At 39.8% G+C, this 20,679-nt stretch overlaps 1 protein-coding gene across 17 annotated transcripts in view; it reads left to right on the forward strand.

Moving 5' to 3' along the window:
- FMR1 (fragile X messenger ribonucleoprotein 1) overlaps nt 1–10,181 on the forward strand; it is a 37,035-nt gene extending 26,854 nt beyond the window's left edge. For 3 of the 17 annotated variants that reach the window (XM_010958009.3, XM_045518814.2, XM_074359817.1), the window contains 5 exons: nt 616–702; nt 3,215–3,410; nt 4,959–5,141; nt 5,642–5,724; nt 7,762–10,181. In XM_010958009.3, the coding sequence (XP_010956311.1) occupies nt 616–702; nt 3,215–3,410; nt 4,959–5,141; nt 5,642–5,724; nt 7,762–7,923 (711 nt within the window). In that variant the 3' untranslated portion in view covers nt 7,924–10,181. Of the gene's footprint in view, nt 1–615; nt 703–3,214; nt 3,411–4,129; nt 5,142–5,641; nt 5,725–7,493; nt 7,621–7,761 lie in introns of those variants that run through there. The other 14 variants (XM_045518813.2, XM_045518817.2, XM_045518816.2 and 11 more) reach the window with 10 other exon arrangements.
- The last annotated feature ends 10,498 nt before the right edge of the window (nt 10,182–20,679 follow it).

The raw sequence follows: 20,679 nt of genomic DNA on the forward strand, positions 1-20,679 counted from the left end.
ACCATTGAGAGATCAAACTTTCCTTATGACTCAGCCCTTTAATAGTATTCAGACTACATTATTGAAATGTTAAAATGCTAAATTTTATGCTCATGGATGTGTCTAGCTTTTTTTCTCACAGAATAATTACTAAGTGCATTTTAATTTATCCTATTTTTTTTGTTTTGTTTGTATTCTTGACTTGGTTAGCAAAGTTGATTTAGTTTTTATTTTTCTACCCTAGTATTGAATTTTGAACTATTTTTTAAATAATTTTATCTAGATGAAACCTGTAATAAATGAAAGTATTTAAAAGTATTCATTTTGTTTATGCATCTCTTGTTAAAGCTTGCATAATTTTGAGTTACATAATTTGAGTTTGCCAACATTTAATAGTAGTGTTTAAATCATAATAACATGACACATTTAAGGGGTTGCTATATTGATCTGTGTTTATACACAGTAGATGTGTAAAATATACCAACTACTTTTGTTTTATGTATTGGTTTGTATTTTCAACAAACATTTGTGTACCTACTATTTATCAGACCCTGTGATAGGGATTTAGTCATCGTTTGCATTTTTTCAGAGTAACTCATCATTAATTTTATAGGATTATTGCCATTTCTCTTTCAGGGTATGGTACCATTTGTTTTTGTGGGAACAAAGGACAGCATCGCTAATGCCACTGTTCTTTTGGATTACCATCTGAACTATTTAAAGGTAAGAACAGGAAGAGCTTTAACTTTTAATCCTTTTGCACTAAAATCTAAAAACTCCATAGTAAATCTTAAAGCAGTTAAGACATTCTAATCTGTACATTATGATGAATGACCTGTAAAAGATAATAGAAAAAAATACTCACTTTGTTTAGCTTATTATATTCCTTCTGAAAACAGAAGTCAATTTTCCATCATTATAAATTTAAGGACCAATATCCCACTTCTCAATAAATTTCCCTATTCCCCATTATTCTCCTGCTAAATAAACCCTTATACTCACTGTAGGCAATCCTTTACAGCACCTTTACATCCAGTTGATCCTTTCTAGCCCATGTGAGTTTTTCCCAGGCCAAATCTTGTGTCTGTAACACTTGCCTTTGTTGTCCCTTTTATGTCATTTATCAGGGAAATCCCAGAGTTTCATGAAGTCCTCTGTTTAAATGTTTACCCTTCGAATTTTTCTCTATACTCTTATACAAAATATAAACAATTTGTGTCTTCTTGTGAATGATCATTTTAGTTAGTATTTGTATCACTATACCTCCTCTAAGATTGCAAACTGGGAAGCAGGAACCAGGAGGCTGCGAGGTATAGCAGGAAGAGCACTAGATTGGCGATGCAGCAGTTTGCTTGTAGTCTCTCTTCTGCCGTGAGCCAGTTCAATGACTTTAGGCAAATCACTTCCCTAGACTAGGTGCTTTTTAAAATTTCTTTTGGCCAAAATGTTCTGTGATTCAATAAAATAGAATTTTATCCATGTCACTTTTATAATTTCTTCTTTATAACTACATATATCAAAAATACATTGCAACTGGTACTAAATAGCATTTTATAAATAATCCAACTTTCTGTTTTCCTATGCTATTTTAATAAGAATTTTTGATGATTTCTTGAAAGAAAGAAATTTAAACAATTTCTAGTTATATGCAGAGAAGGAAGGAAAATACAATAGCCAGGCACTTCTTATTCTTATGATGATTAGTTAACAATTAAAAGTGTGGAGGTTTCATCCAGCAAGGTCTGCATGGATAGGATACCCCATTGATTTGCTTATTTGTTTTTATTTTAAAGTGTGTTTTACGTGTAATCTGTTGTATGTGTTTTCCTTCATATTCTTAGCTTAAATAATTTTGAAGACCTGAAGAGTTAGGGTTGCATTTTATCAATCCCTTGTTCTTTTGACTAATATTAGATCTTTTGATTTATTCTTTACAATTGAATATCTTTTTTGGTTATCAGCAGCTGTCCTGTTGCCATTCTTTCCATCACCAGATCTTCCCTTGATTGGGCCTGGCATCTCTCACCAAAAGGTGACTGCTTTGCCCCAGTGGGATAACCTGGACTACCATTCTGTTTTGCAAGATATAACCCCCATTCCATGAGCTATAATTGTACTTTTGGAGTAAGCCACTCACTCAGCTGCAGTCTCTCCTTTGCTCAAATCCTTTGTAAAACAAATTCCGGTTCAGAGCACAGATGAAACTCCTAGATCCTTACTTATCTGCCCTTTTCCAGAAGCTGCCATAACCTAGGCTTTAGGAACTTAGCTTTTCAGGGACTTCCCCAGTGACTGTTCATGTAGACAGTCCCTGAGATGGCCTCTGCTTGACTGAGACACTCAGTGCTACTCTAGTTGTGGCTGCAGTTCCCTGTAGCTAGTAAATAGATGTTTTGGGGTAAATTGGAAGGACAAGGGTTAGAATTGAGAGTTCATCTGAATTTGACAGAACACAGCATATTGGAAGCATTGTGTGTAAGGGTCTGTCAGTGTACCCCAGGTGTATATTTTAATCAACTGAATTTATACTGTTTATCATACTTGTTGTAGTAGAGTTGTTGTTTTTAAGAGGTTTTCAAGGCATGATATAAGACCTCCAACTTTTTTGGTCAACTATTAAATAGTCCTCTCCCACAATAGAAGGAATATAAGCATCTTTAGTTCATTGAAAATAATTGTTTCTTAATTATATAGTCATATCCAAAGACCTACCATAGTATATGTTCTTTGAAAACAGAAGATGTCCCAAACTCAATGTTGTTAATTCAGATATTAACTGGAAAATCTATTTCAATTAAGATTATTTACAATGTGTGGTTTTTAAGGTTAGCTGGTTAAACCTTAAATGTCATTTATTTGTATTTGTACGTTTTAGAGTTGTTTTTTTCAATATCCTATTATCAAGAAGTCCCAAAACTAGTATATTTGTGCCTTAGCAGATTCTATTGGATAATAGTGCCAAATTAGATAACTTTAAATTCTAGCAGTATAATTTTAATGCTGAGTATTTTTGTTATATCTCTAATTCTGGACATCAGTAATCTGTTATCTATAGTAATTTTCTTTTTAAGGAGACCATTCAATTTCCTGATAATTCTGTGTAACAGTGTTTACTGTAAATTTAGAACTGAAATTGAAATATTTCCAGTATACTTTTTATCTGATGAAAAGGAGAAAGGTATTATTAAGCAAAATGTCAAATTATTTTTACTGTTATCTTGTATATTTTAAATAGGAAGTAGACCAGTTGCGTTTGGAGAGATTACAAATTGATGAGCAGTTGCGACAGATTGGAGCTAGTTCTAGACCACCACCAAATCGTACAGATAAGGAAAAAGGCTTTGTGACTGATGATGGTCAAGGAATGGGTCGAGGTAGTAGACCTTACAGAAATAGGGGGCACGGCAGACGCGGTCCTGGATATACTTCAGGTACAAACTAAGCATTTTACTCAGTAACTTTATCTGTTCCTAGACTTAATAGCTGCTAATCTCTAATATTCATTAGAACCCCATTATAACAATTTCTCACTACCTGGTTTCCAATTCACAGTGGGACAAATTGTGTTGCAAGAGACATATAGAGTAAAAACCTGATTATAACACATAGAGTTCACAGGGCAGGTGTGAGTTCTGTCCACATTATGACTGGGGATAAATCTGCTTAAGCCCTTGTATGTTGATGACTTTCCTAAGGCCTTTCCTGATTTTATTACTGTATAGCCAAAACTTTTTTCATTTGTGTACTGTGGCTCATTTTTTGTCAGGCATGTGCTGGTCATACTTGCTGGATGGACTGTGTAAATCAGGGGTCTGCATCCTGTGGCTCATAAGGTGATTTTGAGTGGCATGGCCAAAATCAGCCCTAGGCACAGTCAAGAAGTAGGCGAAGTTTCTCTTTGCCTTCCCAGCTCTTCTATCAGTGCTTCTTTCTTCTCTCCCAGTACCTTTCACTGAACGCTGTCCCACCTGCCAGTGCCTACTGTCTTTCTTGCTCAACTGTGTATCTACTATGTAACTTGCTAATGATGGTGTAAGGTATAATCCATCTCACAAATATTTGCATTTCAAAAAGGAACTCTTTAAGATGGAAAAGTCTTCAAGATCCACAGGAATGAAGCTATAATGGTGAAGCTATAATTGGTCATTAGCTCCAACAGAGGAAGAGAGAGAGGTAGTAGAGTTGATATTCTGGAGTGGGGGAGAGACACCTACTCCTAAGGCCAACCTTGAACCTAACCCCTAACCCCTCTCCCAACAGTCTGATCTTTATGCTGTTGAAGTCCCACCTCACCATGGAGCTCTTTTCTCCCACTCCCCTCCCCTGTGTCAGTAACCTACCCCCTCAAGCATAACAAGTTTGTTACGATAATTCCTTTATAAAGATCAATTATTCCAGTGGGAGTGGGAGGGAAGGTTGTGGACCAAGCATCAGGCAGCATATCCCCACTCAGCAAGGTCCAGTCCCTGATCCCACAGGAGACCCTTCCCTGAGATAGTTGCCATGGCGGCCTTCTCTGCCAGCCTCTCAGAGGTGACCAGAGCATGTGCATTCCCCTCTGTCCCTGGGCCAAACCTCGTTAAAAGGAAATCTCTTTACAGAGGTTTTGTTTATCAAGGTATTGCGTTTAACTGATGTAGACAACTTTTCCTCCAGAGAGCGCAGATGTTTAAAGGAGCACAGCTGTTTAATGGTGTGGCATACTCAGGTTTGAACTTAGACGGCTAATAAAATACCTTTAATTTTTTTTAATGAGAACCAAAAATGTTTAAGACAAAAATTACCTCAAATATTGTGAAACCCTTCATTCTGAATTTAAGATAATTTGTTTTACAAAATGGAAGGTGATAATAGTCTTTGGTGGGCTTAGAAATTGGGAAGAGTAATGGATTACCCCTGAAACGTCTCTGGAAGCTTCTGTTAACCTAACTTTTTTTTTTTAAGTCGGACAACGGTATATAACTTTTAACTCTCGATAGGAACTAATTCTGAAGCATCAAATGCTTCTGAAACAGAATCTGACCACAGAGACGAACTCAGTGATTGGTCATTAGCTCCAACAGAGGAAGAGAGGGAGAACTTCCTGCGCAGAGGAGACGGCCGACGGCGTGGAGGTGGAGGAAGAGGACAGGGAGGAAGAGGACGCGGAGGCGGCTTCAAAGGTACAGAGGTTTTCATTTGTTAAGAAATAAAGATGACTTTGTAACAACTATCTGAAGTTCGATGAAAAATGTTGGTGATTCAGTGACATATTACCAAGGCCCTATTTACCCTGCTTTGTACTGGTCACCATAGGAAAAGCTCAGCCTTTCATTCGTGTAGTTAGCAACATTAGACAGCCTTCCGTCTGGTTCATGTAGAATATATGAATAAACACTGATAACTAGTTAGTTTATTCAGATATTCTACACATAACAACTGATCATTAGTTCAAGTTGACCTGTAACACAGTTGATGCAGAATTGTGATGCCTTAGAAACATTTTCTGTTTCTTGGTAGCATGGTAGATTATTAGCCAGTATGCAATTGGAATCACTGGGTTATTGATTATATTTTAGATTCTGTGGTTGGTATAAATAAATTTGAGGATGTGGGAATAAGGAATTTCCAATAAGCAGGTTAGAATCAGTGACTATTGAACCTTTTTAAAATGTCCATATAGGAAACGACGATCACTCCCGAACAGATAATCGTCCACGTAACCCAAGAGAGGCTAAAGGAAGAGCAGCAGACGGATCCCTTCAGGTAAACCTGTGTGTCTCTTTTCATCTAAATTGTGTGAGTTATAGTAGTTTGAGATTTATGAGTTTCTTTTACCTTTTTAAAACGTGTTCAGAGGTTGTGAATTTGGTATATGTGAAATATTTTCTTTTCAACATTCTAATTGTCGGCAATCTTAGTCCTTTGTGACAAGTATACAAAAAAGATTCCTATAGAAAATATATTAAGTACTTGTAAAGACTTTGATAGCCACAGAGTGACTTCAAAACCACATTGGTAGTCCCCTCACCCCCACCCCAGTTGTCCAAGAAAAGAAACATCCAGGAATGTACCAAGAGAGACTTGAGTAAAGTCCTGTGGGTCCCTCCTCCCCTGAGTTGCAGGAATAGGGTGTCCTCTTGGTGTGGAAAGTAAGGAAAAGAAGGTGTCTAGCTCATGAATAATCATCCTGATAGACAGAGCTGCTGATACTCAGCTGGCCCAGCTGCATCAGTCAGCTCCTTACTAACAGCCAGCTGCTGTTCTGAGAACCCCATCTCAAATGGTCATCACCTGTGCTGAACCCACTGTAAAGTAATTTTCAAATGACCTCTGAGCATGTCCAGACACCTCTGCAGAGCGCTTTGTGTATGTTTTATCTCATTTGATCTTTCAGCAACCCGCTGAGGTAAGAAGTTTTATTATTCTGTTTTGTAGGTGAGTGTACTGAAGTTTAGAAAGATTGAGTCTTTTACCCACAGTCACATAATTAGCATATGGTGGAGTGATATTCGATCCCTGGTATCTGATTCCCAGAACCCATATTCTCTTCTGCTGCTGCTTTAACTCTGAATTCTTAATCCAAGTAGTTAGGGTTCCTTCATGACTATGGATTGATTTGGGACCAATACACAAGGTTAACGAGAAATACTTAAGAGCAGGAACTTCATAATGGAATGTTCCTTAGAATTCATAGTGGTTGTAAGTTGGTGTTAACTATTGGTGGGTTCTTAGGACCAGCATAGAAAAGACCTTAGACCTAGATAAATAGATGGATGAAATGATGTACATACATATGCTTTACAGAGATGTAAGGCATTTATGTACCAGTTTTGTAATTCCCCTCTTAAAAACCAAACATTTAAAACACACACTCAGGACCAACACTTAAATACATTTTGAAATTACAATGAACCATGTTGGGATTATATATAGCATTTATACTTGAAATAGATCAATATTTTTAGTTGTTTTAGGCTTATTGGTCAATATTATCTTCCTTTTGCGTAGCATCTAGAATTCCATTAGCAGTGTTTTAAGTGTTCAGTGTTGGCACTTAAATCATCATAAATCTCAGAATACTATTTTTAAACTGTCTTCATCTTTACACTCTTCCTGGGATTCCAGTCCTTCCCCACTTTAGTGTCTTCACATTTCCCTATACTGTTCTTCCTCTTCAGTGTTCAAGTTGTCTGATCATGTGACTCACCTTACTGAAATACAAGCTATTGGAAACCAACACTCATATTTTTTACTGTAAGACAGTGGGTGCCCTCAGTATAGAGAACATAATCATACCCATGATGGATATAAAGGTGTCAACTAAAGGCTAGTTAATAAGTCAGTGAGTTGAGTTTCTACCCTGGTAACATCAGAATAGTAAGATACTAATTTGTGTCTCTCCTCCTGGGTTTCACAGTCTTTGAAGAATAACCCATTTTTTTTGAGCTCTAGTATTATAGACATGTGTATCTTGTAATCAGTAATAGTAATTCATTTTAACTGTTTGTTTCTCACTGTTTTGTTCTGCATAGAAGAAGACACGGTAGGATTGTGAGTTTTTATCTAACTTTGGACGCAGTGAGATGACCAATGTGTTCCAGTTAAAGAAGAAGAGTGTTTTAAAACCATAAGCCAAATAAAGATCCTACCTGACCTTAATTTCTTGCACTTCTTCTATTCTCACCCCATTTCCCCTTTTAACATGTGGAATTTACACTTCGGGCTTAAATTTCTTGTCAGGCCAATTACAGATTATAATAGGATACAGTCTGTGTATATAACAACTATAACTTGTTTTAGATCAGAGTTGACTGCAATAATGAAAGGAGTGTCCACACTAAAACATTACAGAATACCTCCAGTGAAGGTAATCGGCTGCGCACGGGTAAAGATCGTAACCAGAAGAAGGAAAAGCCAGACAGCGTGGATGGTCAGCAACCACTTGTGAATGGAGTACCCTAAACTGCGTAATTCTGGAGTTATATTTCCTATACCATTTCCGTAATTCTTATTCCATATTAGAAAACTTTGTTAGGCCAAAGACAAATAGTAGGCAAGGTGGCACAGGGCATGAAATGAACACAAATTCTGTTAAGAATTTTATTTTTTTGGTATTGGCCATAAGCAACAATTTTCAAATTTGCACAAAAAGAGGTCTTAAAATTTTGAAACATTACTTTTAAGCAATTATGTATATTTAGCACTTCAGGAAAGGATTTTAGTTTGGTTTATTTTTTAAATACCTAGCAGTGGTATTTTTTGTTAATTTGGACTATTTTCCTGCATTAGGTGATAACTCACTGGTACATTTCAGTTTTTCTGAATAAATAGCATTTATGGTAATCATATTAGACTTCTGTTTTCAATCTCATATAGAAGTCCACGAAATATTATGTCATTTCATGTCCTGTGTCAGTTTATGTTTTGGTCCACTTTTCCAGTATTTTAGTGGACCCTGAGATGTGTGTGATGTGACGTTTGTCATTTTCATTAGCAAAAAAAAAGTTGTATGATCTGTGCCTTTTTTATATCTTGGCAGGTAGGAATATTATATTTGGATGCAGAGTTCAGGGAAGATAAGTTGGGAACACTAAATGTTAAAAAAAAAATGTAGCAAACCCTGTCAAACATTAGTACTTTATAGAAGAATGCATGCTTTCCATATTTTTTTTCCTTCCATAAACATCAGGTTAGGCAGTATAAAGAATAGGACTTGTTTTTGTTTTTGTTTTGTTGCACTGAAGTTTGACAAATAGTGTTATTGAGAGGGATGTGTAATTTTTTTGTATAGACAGGAGAAGAAATAACTGTCTTTTCATTTGAGAGAGGCTAAAATGTTTTCAGCTAGGAACAAATCTTCCTGGTCGGAAGTTAGTAGGATGTGCCTGCTCTTTGGCCTGATGACCAGTTTTAACTTAGAGCTGTTTTTATTTTGTCCTCCCCGAGTTTTGTGAAGTTTTTCATGTTTTAATTTCAAGCTTATTTGGAGGAGATGGGAAGGTCATTTCCACATGTGCATAATAATCCTGTGAAGTACAGGTACTTTGTCTAAGAAACATTGGAAGCAGGTTAAATGTTTTGTGAACTTTGAAATACTAGGTCTAATGTATAAGCAGAATTGGAAAGCAGACTAGGATTGGTTAACAAATAATACCTTTTTTTCTTTAGTTTTTTTTCTCTTTTGTTCTTTGATGTGTTGGGTTTTGGTTTTGAGTCTTTTTTTTTTTAATGAATGAAATTTCCTGAGGAAAAATATGTGAAGGACCTTCACTCTAAGATGTTATATTTTTCTTAAAAAAAAAAAATGACTCCAAGTAGGGGTACCACTGAATCTGTACAGAGCCGTACAAACCGAAGTTCTGCCTCTGATGTACTTTGTGAGTTTGTTTCTTTGAATTTTCATTTTACGGTTACTTTTCCTTGCATACAAATAAGCATATAAAAATGGCAACAAACTGCACATGATTTCAAGAATATTAACAAGTCTTTTAAAAATATTGCCAAACATTAATGTTGATTTCTAGTTATTTATTCTGGGAATGTATAGTATTTGAAAACAGAAATTGGTACCTTGCACACATCATCTGTAAGCTGTTTGGTTTAAAATACTGTAGATAATTAACCAAGGTAGAATGACCTTGTAATGTAACTGCTCTTGGGCAATATTCTCTGTACATATTAGCGACAACAGATTGGATTTTATGTTGACATTTGTTTGGTTATAGTGCAATATATTTTGTATGCAAGCAGTTTCAATAAAGTTTGATCTTCCTCTGCTAAATTGACGTTGATGCAATCCTTACAAATGATTGCTTTTAAAATTTTAAGGTAGGAAAAGAAATCTATAGAAAGTGTTCTGTTACAAAATGTAACTGTTACCATTGGAAATTTCACATGTCATAGGAAGTTAGCCGTTATCTACCAAGTTTCAAGAACTTGATCTTGTTTAATAAGGTGAAAAAAAATCAACAAAATGGTACAAAAGCACATTGTGCCATTACAATATGCACTAAGTCTCTTTTTTTACAAAGGCTGAATTCAGCAAGGCGCTAACTTGCTTAAATGTGAATTACTAACCTCTAAAACTGTAATTTGAGTCACATGTTTTCAAATGGAGTTGGAGTTGATTCATATTACAATATTTGTGTGCTAAACGTGTATGTTTTTCAGTTCAAAGTCATGATGTTTTTAAAATCTTATTAAAGTTTCAAAAATCTGAAGATTGTTTATCTAGATGTAAATTTTTATTAAAAAGTTGCACTTATGAAAAAGCAAAAAATTAGTCTGACAGATGTTTGCTCCTGGTCTTAAATTTCTAAATATAACAAAAATTGAAGCCATGGGGGAGGGGGGAGGTATTTATCATGCAAAACATATAGTATTCCTTGCACATAATCTTTTATGTACCCTTAAAAGGCAAAAATGTAAATATTTGCAAATAATTCTACATTTTCTCAGAGGATTTGAACACATTAATTACATAGGTTGCTGCTAAACCATATTAAACACATCCTTCTGTCTGTGCACACACAAACATGCCCTGCCAGTTAGAAAATATTGAATTTGTCTATGTATTTAAAAAATGTTTTGATGTCAGTATCTCGGTAATAAAAGAAATGATAGGTTTGTAGGCAGAATGAGTCTGAATTGGCTGTTGTGGTCCCTTCAGGGAACTGGCACAGCCTAGAAAAGAAGATAGAAATGGAGAGGTGATAGTGTCAAAGTTCTACCCAGTGTTAGAATCCCGAATGATCCAGTGATGTGGGACAGTCTCTGCATAAATGGTTGGTTTTTTGTTTTTGTTTTTTTTTTCCTTCAGAAAAGTCCATCTTTGTTTTCTGCTTTTCTAGTTTCTCATGCTGGTACTTTCCTGGATTTCTGTTACCCGTTCTGCCTAGTTTTGGACTCTGGCACAGTCCATTAGAGGTGGGAAATAGAAACCATCTTCAGGTAACTGTAGGGCTTTCCTGGTTTCACGTTTCAGTGCTTGCTACACATGAACAACCTGTTGGCAGCAGAGGGCTTGAGACTCAACTTGGCTCACTCAGCAGCATTTCTCTCTTCTGATCATGATCTTAGGGCTCCTGGCGGTTAGGAATATCGTGCCTTTTAGAGTCAATATACTGATTTGATCACTATTGAGCCAGTTTGGTTCACGGCCATAAATAGCATCTTTCCCTCATAACCCTCTAATGCCTCTGATGACCAGTTATTCTGAAATAGCTATTACCAGATGCTAGTCTAGATTGCTCAGAAGGTTTAACGGGTAGCAGTATTTCAATCTTGAGCATCATTTGTTCTATGTGTGTATTTAGGACTTTAAAATTTTTATTTGGGGCTATCTAGAAATTTTCTTTCCATTTTTCTCAGAACTTTCCATGAAGAAATAGGAAAATCTATTTTTATGCTAATGAGTTTTATGTTAATGAGAGAGGCATTAAAGGTCTTAGCAAGTTCCACTCACTAAATGATTAAAGGCCAAGCTTCAAATCTTTGCAAGTGGCACTTGCTAAATGATTAAAAGGCCAAGCTTCAAAACTAAGTGCCTAAAGGTCTTCCCACCAATTTCTGTATATCGTACACTTGATTACAGGGGTAGGTTGGAAATTGGAAGGAAGATTAAGTGTCAACAGATAATGGTTTGAATTGTGAGAATTGGGGAATATTATCATTATTCAGTATCATACAGAAGTTAGATGGTTTATGCTCAGAGAAGAAAAAAAAAGAACTGTGTTATTTTTGGTAAATACTAAGGCGTCTTTGTCAGATTTCCCTGGCGATCAAAACCAGTAAGGTATTGCATCAAAGGATAGAGTGATAGTGCCCAAAGAATATCTGTCATTAAGAGTTTCAAGTGCTGGAGGGAAGGGCATAGGTCGGTGGTAGAGTGCATGCACAAGGTCCTGGGTTCAGTCCGCAGTACCTCAGTTGGTCACTGAATCAGTAAATCAATAAGTAAATAAACCTAATTCCCCCCGAAAAAGAGTTGCAAGTGCAGCATAGATACTGCATATTAAAAAGGAATCTGAGGAGTTACGTTTTGAAAAGGGAGGGATCAGGAAGTAAACTTCACACTTGACCAGGGCAGAGAATAGCTCTGAGGTAACCGGAAAAGTTACTTCAGGTCTCCAGGTTTTAGTTTCTTGGGTTAAATAAATGGTTGCTACGGTATCCTGACTCCAAAGTTGTGTAAGGTATTCATCTTTTATATGGAGAAAGCTACGGAGAGTCACTGTTGACGAGCTACCCACCTGATTTCATTTGGTTCTCATTAAATATTTATTGAACATTCACTGTATAGCAGACACTTCAAGATTCTTGGCGATACAAAGATAGTATTTCACACCTCCAAGAAGCTGATGTCGAGTGGGAAAGTTGAGTGAGTCAGTGGGCAATCCCAGCATGTGGTATGTGAATGCTGAGACGCACAGGATGCGGAGGAGCACACAGGGGCAGCAGCCCGAATCGGGGTGGGGTACCATCAGCCAAGGGCTTCTCAGGTGAAGTGAAATCTCACCTAAGATGACAAGTTGGAGGAGTTAGGCAGGAAAAAAAGAGGCCGGGGCTGATGATGAAGGCATGAAAAAGCCAATTCGGGGCACTTCCTGAAGCTTCGGTGTGGTGAGGACATAGAATTTGAGATGGAGAGTGAGAGAAGTGAAATGGGAAATACTGTCAGGGAAAGCCTACGGTGTCCTGTTAGAGGTTGGACTTGAGGGAGACTGATGGGCTTTAAACAATCAGATTTACCCTTAAAGAAGTGTGGAGAGACAGACAGGATTGCACATGACTCCAGGAGTCTGTGTCAGGTTGCCTGGTAACCAGCTGGCCGGAGGGACTGGGCCCAAATCCAACTTCCTGGGGGCAGCTCTGCCCCCACAGTCCAAATCCAGCTTCCCACAAGGCCACAGGTGCTAGCAGCCTGTGTTCCCAGACAGCACCCCTGACAGCTGGCATTTAAGCCCTGGTTTGATCCTCTGCGTACAAGGCCACCTGCAGGCTTGCCCTGCGGAAAGGTAGACTCCCAAGGAAGAAGCACCTTCCCCTGGGGCGCAGCCCCGGGGTACAGCCAGCAGTGCCCTGGCCTCTGCATGTCTCTCTCTGGGAGAGGATGGGCATCCACGTGCCTCTTCTTGCTGACCCTTGCGGCTAATTTTCCCTCATTGAAACCTTTTCCTTTTGCATGGTGGTCTGCTGTTTGCCTTGCCCACTGCATCACAGATGGTGCCCCACATGAGTCAAACTCCACTTACTCCAGTTCTAGCCCTTGGGAAAGTGCTAAAGGGACCAGCTAAGCCATACCATGGCTGGATGACATCCCTCCTAGGACTAATGGTGGGAGACCTGGCTGAGCTGAAATCACTGGTGAACATTATTATTGCGGTGCTTGTCTAGGGCCATGCCATGTGCCACTAAGGCCCTGCAGGGTCCTCTCTGTAAGGTGGATTGGGACCAGACGATCCCTTGGCACCCCCTGGTTCATCCAGCCTCGTGAGCCTGAAGGAGAAAGAAGTTGAGAGGAGAGAGCCTTTGGGCTCAAGTGCCATCGGAACAGTACACGCAAGGTAACCTCTTAGGCCTGATACCTGTCCTGCAGTGTAGCTGCTGAAATGAGACTCTCAAAGACACTCCCCATCCCCACAGACCTCTGTGCCACCCAGCAGACTGATTTTCTAGTCCGACTGCTAGAGAGCCCTTCAACCCTGATTTGAGTCCCTTCAAAAACAAACTTGGCCCGCGGCCCAGTCCTCTGCCCTCTTCATGGGGATCGCTGACTTTCCACCCTAGCCTGTGTGGCCTGGAACCTGGGTGCAGGGTGGATTCCGCAGACCTACCAGGCACCGGAGCCCAAGGAGCTGTCTGTCTTGGACCTGACAGACCTGCAGTAAATGAATTTCCCTGGCAGGATTTGGGACTGGTTTTACTTACACCCTAAAGACTTGGCAAAATTACTGTAGGTCCCATTGTCCCCTTTGATGGGCCCAAACTCACAGTCCCTTTGTCAGACTGCAGAATTGGTACAGACATGCTGGGTCCCCTCAACCCGGCAGAGCACACTGATCTGTTGGGTGGGTGTGGGCATTGCCATCCCTTCTGGTGATTGTAGAGCATCTTGTGTTTCCAAAGCCTGCCAGGCTTGTGCGCTTGAAACAGTTTCAGATACCAGGAGGTGAGAAAGAAAACCTACAAGGCTTATTCCTTTGTCAGGAAGGAGTGGTAGTCCACACTGTCTTCCTACTCCCAGCCCTGTTTAGCCAGCGAGCAAATCCAGTATCTGTGGTCCCTGATTGCAGATCATTGTGGCTTTAATAGTGGCCACGAAGTCACTTGAAGCAACTGATAAACCAACAGATGACTGACCTCACTCCATCCATTACTGGCACTCAGTGTATGGCCCTACAGCTGAACTGTCCAGGCCAGCCACGTGTGGCTGTAGCATGCTCAAAGTTTGGTCTGAATTGAGACATGCAATTCTAAGGGTAGAATACACAATGGATTTTTAAGATTTAGTTTGAGAAAAAGAATGAAAAAATGTCTATTTTTATATTTAAATGCTGAAATGCTAGTATTTTGGATCTATTGGGTTAACAGAACTATGTCACTAAAATCAGTTAAACCTGTCTCTTTTTACCTTTATTTGTCACAGTGACAACTAGAAAATTTTAAATTACATGCATGACCCACATTCTACTACTCTTGGACAGAATTGCCTTAGACATTGCTAATGTCCTCTTCTCTAGTTTTCTCTAGGAAGAAGAAAAAAGTTATTTTATTCTCACTTCGCAGAGCATAAAGTTCACCTTTATTGTCCTACCTCAGGCATGTTGAACGTCCCCAGCAATACTTAATAACTCCGATGTATCAGTGATGAGTTGGGAAAGCCCATTCCATTACACTGATGACATTTTTGATAGTGGCCCCCAGAGAGGAAACTTTTCACCATAATGCATGCTCTCCAACCACAGCTGTCTACAGGTGGCAGGGCCTTGAATGAGGAAAAGATCAGGGCCAGGCCACTTGAGTGCATTATCTTGGGGGCTATTGGAGTAGCAGCCCAAAGAGATATTCCACAACCTAGTAAGGAAAAACTGCTGATCTTACAGACCCCACACAAAAAGAGCCCTTATCACCTGTTTGACCTCTGGGCATTAGAGGCAGCACATCCTGCACATAGGGATGTCATTTAAGAATCTATAAGTCCCCAGACTGGTAGCCAAGTTCAACTGGGGACCCCGGCAGTAAGAAGCCACAGAAGCAATACAGGCAGCTGTAAAACAACACCTGCCCCTCCCCATCCCCAACTCATTCTGATCCCATGGAGTTTTAAGTAACTGTGACTAGTCTCACATCTGATGTTTCTGGCAATAAGACTCATGGGCTGCTGCTAATGGCTTCATTCTTTAGTCAGGTCATTAAGGCACCCAGGACAAGACGATTAAAGTCATACCCTATGGAAACAAACAACTCACACACAAGCTCAGTTAATAAGTCACTAATGTATATGTCTCCTGGAAAAGAACACATCCTGAGAAAAGCAAAGCATCTGCAATGAGAAGGTCAGTTGCGCCTGTGAGCCGTCGTATCCATAGAGACCTGCTGGGTCCATATCCAGAGCCACCACAGTAACAAAATCACCACGAAGTGTTGTCATTTGACATACAAAAAAGCTGCTGGCAGCCCCAGAGCCTGCATTCGATGACAGCTACACAGGCACATAATTCAAGGTGAACTTGGTGATACCGCACAAGACAGGACTGGCTCATAGTGGCAGATGCACTTAATAGCCCCACTGCCCCCCCGTAGTTTGGATGCACTCGCTAGGTATAGGGTTGCTGGCCATCTCCTCCAATCAGATAGCACACATAGATTTCAGGCTCTGACGGACTACCGTTGTCACATACCAGAGAAGGTCAAGAGAGACTTCAGACCATGATGCAGATCTGACATCTATTAAGGAAAAGGAAGAAAGGATGAAGTAAGAAGGATCTTAGACTACAATGTGGTTCCAAGTATATTTCAGTCAGGATGATGGGACGTTCTTGAGCCACAATCACCTGTCAAAGGAGATTTTCCACTCAGAAGAATGGAGCTGCATCAGTACCTCCTCTGTGCTCAATTATTGACAGAAAGTAGTCTACAGGAAACACGACCCCAGCACAAACACAGAACGCAGCACCTGGGGCTGTCGGGCAGTTATGCTCTCCACAGCAGATCTGACACTGCAAAACTCTCCACACTACGTACTAATAATTTCCCTCCTTTCTTGGATCTGCACTGGCCAGGATGAGTAGCTAGGAGCTTTTTACTGCATGGATCACGGAAATGTGGATGGACACAAATTTGGAATGGCATCTGGTGTCCTTTCCCACTGAGCAGACAGCTCTGACATTGGGTTTGCCACACACCTCCTCTGAAAGTTGGAGGACACTCCTGTGGTTCTTACGTTCATGAACAAAGTCGTCTTTGTCATGAAGCCATCTTCCTCAATCTCAAGAAATTGCCTTGAGTAAAGGAATTATTAGCCTTGGGTCTCTGTGGAGCTTTTCTCTTTTATATTCCGGGATATAAAATAAGATCTGGTTCATTCCTGAGGGTAGCTTAACGGCCCCAACTGGTGAGGCATGGAGACACCCAAACCCGTGGAGCAAGTAGAGCGTCAGAGGGCAAACGACCTCTCAGTTTTCCTAATCCAGATATGGGCAGACTGTATTGTCTGGGGCAGTGACCATAGGGCCAACTATCATAAAGCTAGATATGTCCCCTACAACTTGATTTGGCTCTGAGTGATCTTATTAGCATCCCACTACCAAACAATGCCTCAGGTATCGCTTCTACCAGGCAGTGGCCTCAGCCACTGTTTGCCATCATCTTCTCCACTTGTGTGTTCATACTCCGTGATGTCCGTGCTAAATGGATGCAGAGGGTCATCTTGGACCCAACTCCAAGCCACATTCTGTGCTCCTCACCCACTTCCAGGACTAGTTTTTCTGTGTGCTAGGACAGATTCTCTTGCCTCCACTGCCTCCCACTTGGACACAGGGTTACCCACTTCGTGAGGGTAGTCACATGACTCTTTGGTAATCAGAGGTCCAATGGGCACTGGCTATATATCCCCAGCCTCTGGTGCAATCAGCAGGATCTCCTTGGAGGCATTAGGGACACAGTTTATCACAAGTTTACATGGACTTTCCCCCATCAGGAGGTGTTTCTAAGGCTCACCTGGGAGATTACCAATGAGATAGCTGGGAGTTTCACTACCAAAAAGGTATTCTCTATTCCTTGCCTCTGATTGTGTTGGATAGCTGCGTAGCTTTGGGTTATTTACTGACTAGGCAGTGTGTATACTGTGGCCAACAGCTCCAGCTGCTTCTGGCTGAATACCTCACTGCAAGTGAGCTGTCCAACAACAACTGTAAGAGCTAGCCACATAGCTCTAAACCACCTCCCCCTAAGCCCTGGATCTTGTTCTCATGGCTTGGACTCCAGTCCATGACTAGAGGTTTCAGAGAACTCTACAGTTTTCATGATGAACATTGTACTCACTCTTATTTAGGACTCTCCTAGTTTTACAATGTATTCTTTGCCATTGTCATCAACTCCAGAAACCCCACTGAAAAATCCAATCAATTTCTGTCCCCAAAGGGAGGCAGTTCTCACTGTGGGATACTGAAAGAACATGAGACTATGTACCTCATCTTACTAACACTTGGGCTTGTAAGCTACCCCAAGTAAACCTATTACTGTGTCTATTCTATATGACATAGTGGTGTTTTGTTTTTAATTTTATTTTTATTGAAGTGTAATTGATTTACAATGTTACTTTCAGGTGTACAGCAAAGTGACTCAGTTATATATATATATATACATATATGTACATATACATATTTTTTTTCAGATTCTTTTCCATTATAGCTTATTACAAGAAATTGAATATAGTTTCCTGTGCTCTACAGTAGGTTCATAGTGGGGTCTTCTTTAACTCATCTTCCAAAAATAGATTAAAGGGGGCAGGACTAGAGGCAGAGAAGCCAGATTGTTGGACTAATAAGCCAATGCAATGGCAGAGAGAATAGAGAAGGGTGGGATGGCTATGATATTTAGGAGACAGAGTTTTTTTTATTGTCGTATAGTCAGTTTACAATGTTGTGTCAATTTCTGGTGTATAGCATACTACTTACTTAAGCCAGGAAAAGAAAGAAAATACCATATGATATCACTTATATGTGGACTCTAAAAAAAAATACATGAATGAACTTAATTACAACACAGAGACTCACAGACATAGGAAACAAACTTATGGAAAGATCTCCTAAAGAAGTGGTGTATAGGATGAGGCTGAAGGAGGATGAGGAATTTGCTAGGGGGAAAGGAGGGGAAAGCTTTTGCAAAGGCAAGGGAGAGCATCAGGAGCCTGGGCAAGTTTGGTGTGGCCACAATATGTGAATGGGAGGGAGATGACAGAGCTGAGGCTGGGTGGTAAGCAAAGTGCAGAGCAGATGAGCTCTCATGAACTGGGGAAGGAATTTGGGTTGTCTGGATAATCACCAGCTGTTGAAAGGTATTAAGTAGGTGAGTGACATGATCAGGTTTATGTCTTGACAAGTCCACAATGGAGTGGTGTGGTGGACGGATTGGCGTGGGCAAGACTATATAGGTCAAAGATGAGTTGAGTCTATCTCAGGAGTCCAGAAAGAATGAGTGGGAGGAAACAGAGAGCAGTGGGTGGAATAGAGACATCCTGTATCTGTCAGGGTTTTCCAGAGAAACAAAACCAGTAGGATGTATAAAATAGATATACCTTTATTTTAAGGTATTGGCTTATGCAGATGGGGGTGCTGGCAAAGTCAAAATTTATAGGGCAGCCTGGCCAGCTGAAAACTCAGGCCAGAGTTGATGCTGCCATCTTGAGGCAGAATTTCTTCTTCAGGGAAACTTCAGTTTTGCTGTTAAGGTCTTTTAGATGATTAGATAAGACCCACCCAGGGTTACTGAGAGAATGTCCTTTACTTAAAGTCAATGGATTATAAATATTAAGCACAGCTTTAAAATATCTTCACAACAACACCTCGACTAATGTTTGATTAAAGAACTAGGCTCTATAGCCTGGCCAAGTTGACACGTGAAACCAACCATCACACATAGTTTCAGAGTTAGAATGGAGCGCTTTTGTTCATTGAATGAATGGGAATTGAAGAATATGGAGGAATCAAGGGAGACTCCCAGATTTCCCACTTGAGCAACTGGGTAAGAGGTAATACTACTCATTGAGACAGAGAATAGTGGAGAAAGTACAGGTTTGTGGTGGATAATCATTCAATTTGGATGTGAACAGTTTCAAGAGCTTGTGTGTTATCCCAGCAGAGATGTTTAAGTGGGTTTAGAAGACAGATCTAAGATACAGTTTCATAAATAATCAGGATTTAACAGCAAGTCAGCTGCAGGAGTGAACGTGATCATTTGCAGAGATAACACTATAGAGTGAGGAAGGAAAGAGCAGAAGGTATATAAGAGGACCCTGAGGAGGGCATAGGAGAGGGGGATTCAGCAGAGTAAATGAAAACCAGTGGTCAGACATGTGGGAAGACCAGGATGTGGAGATCTAAAAACGCCAAAGACAGACACTGCTTGCTGAGGAGGGAGCAGATTTATTATCATTATTTATCCTGTAGACTTCATGGAGCCGGCAGACATATTTAACTAGGAAGAATCATTTGACCACAGTAAGTAGGGTGGATTAGAATTGCAAGACCCAATTGGTCAGGTGATCTCTTAGGAAACCTTTTCTGGTCAAGAGAGGAAGTAACGAGGGACTGAGCTAGGACTGTTGAAGTAAGAATAGAAGAAAAGAATGAAACTTAGGAGCATTTTGAAGGTAAAATCAATCATCATCTAATTGGATATGAGGGATAAAGAATCCAGGATGACTCAAGTTGAAGGGATATGGAGGAGGATCCATAGAGAAAGGAAACTCAGGAGGAGGTATTGGTTTGGGAGGAAAATATTTAAAGATCAGGTTTGGACATACTTTCAGATGTAGCACAATATTTATCCTTGATTCCTGAACATACCATATCTATCATATCCTTTTATTTCTCTGAGTCTCTGTTCATCCTCCTCAAGAAAAATACCTTTCCCATCTTGTTTACCTGGACATTTTCTATTCAATCTTCAGAGCCCAAATTAAATGTCACTTTTCAGTGGCTCTCACTGACAACTTTAGGCTGAATTATTTTCCCTCTTCTCTGTGTTCCTATAGTAGTGTTCATACCTTTGTTTTTAAGAGCATTCATCACATTCTGTTATAATTATATTTTACATGCCTGCTTCCCACACTAGACTGGAGCTCCGAGAACCCAGAGCTTCTAACTTACTCCATCTGGTTCTCCTTTAGAAGCAAGAACATTGAACTTCTTTGATTGATCTCTAGTTTGGAGCTCAGGACACTGGTGAGGCCAAATATACAAAGATGAAAGCATCACTGGCACAGAGCTGATCTCTGAAGAAATGGAAGTAAATATATTACTTAGGGAAAAAACTAGATAGCACACAAATAGGTGGCCGTGGGCTAAATCTTAGGGAATGCCTGCATTTAGCCAATGGGATGAGGATTAAAAGGACACGAGAATTGTTCTTTGTCATAGCAGTTATCCATTACATGTATTTATTCAGTGGATATTATGTGCTTCTCACTGTTTAGGCATTAAAAATACATCTATA

Source organism: Camelus bactrianus, chromosome X, assembly GCF_048773025.1.
Source record: "Camelus bactrianus isolate YW-2024 breed Bactrian camel chromosome X, ASM4877302v1, whole genome shotgun sequence".
NCBI lineage: Eukaryota > Metazoa > Chordata > Mammalia > Artiodactyla > Camelidae > Camelus > Camelus bactrianus.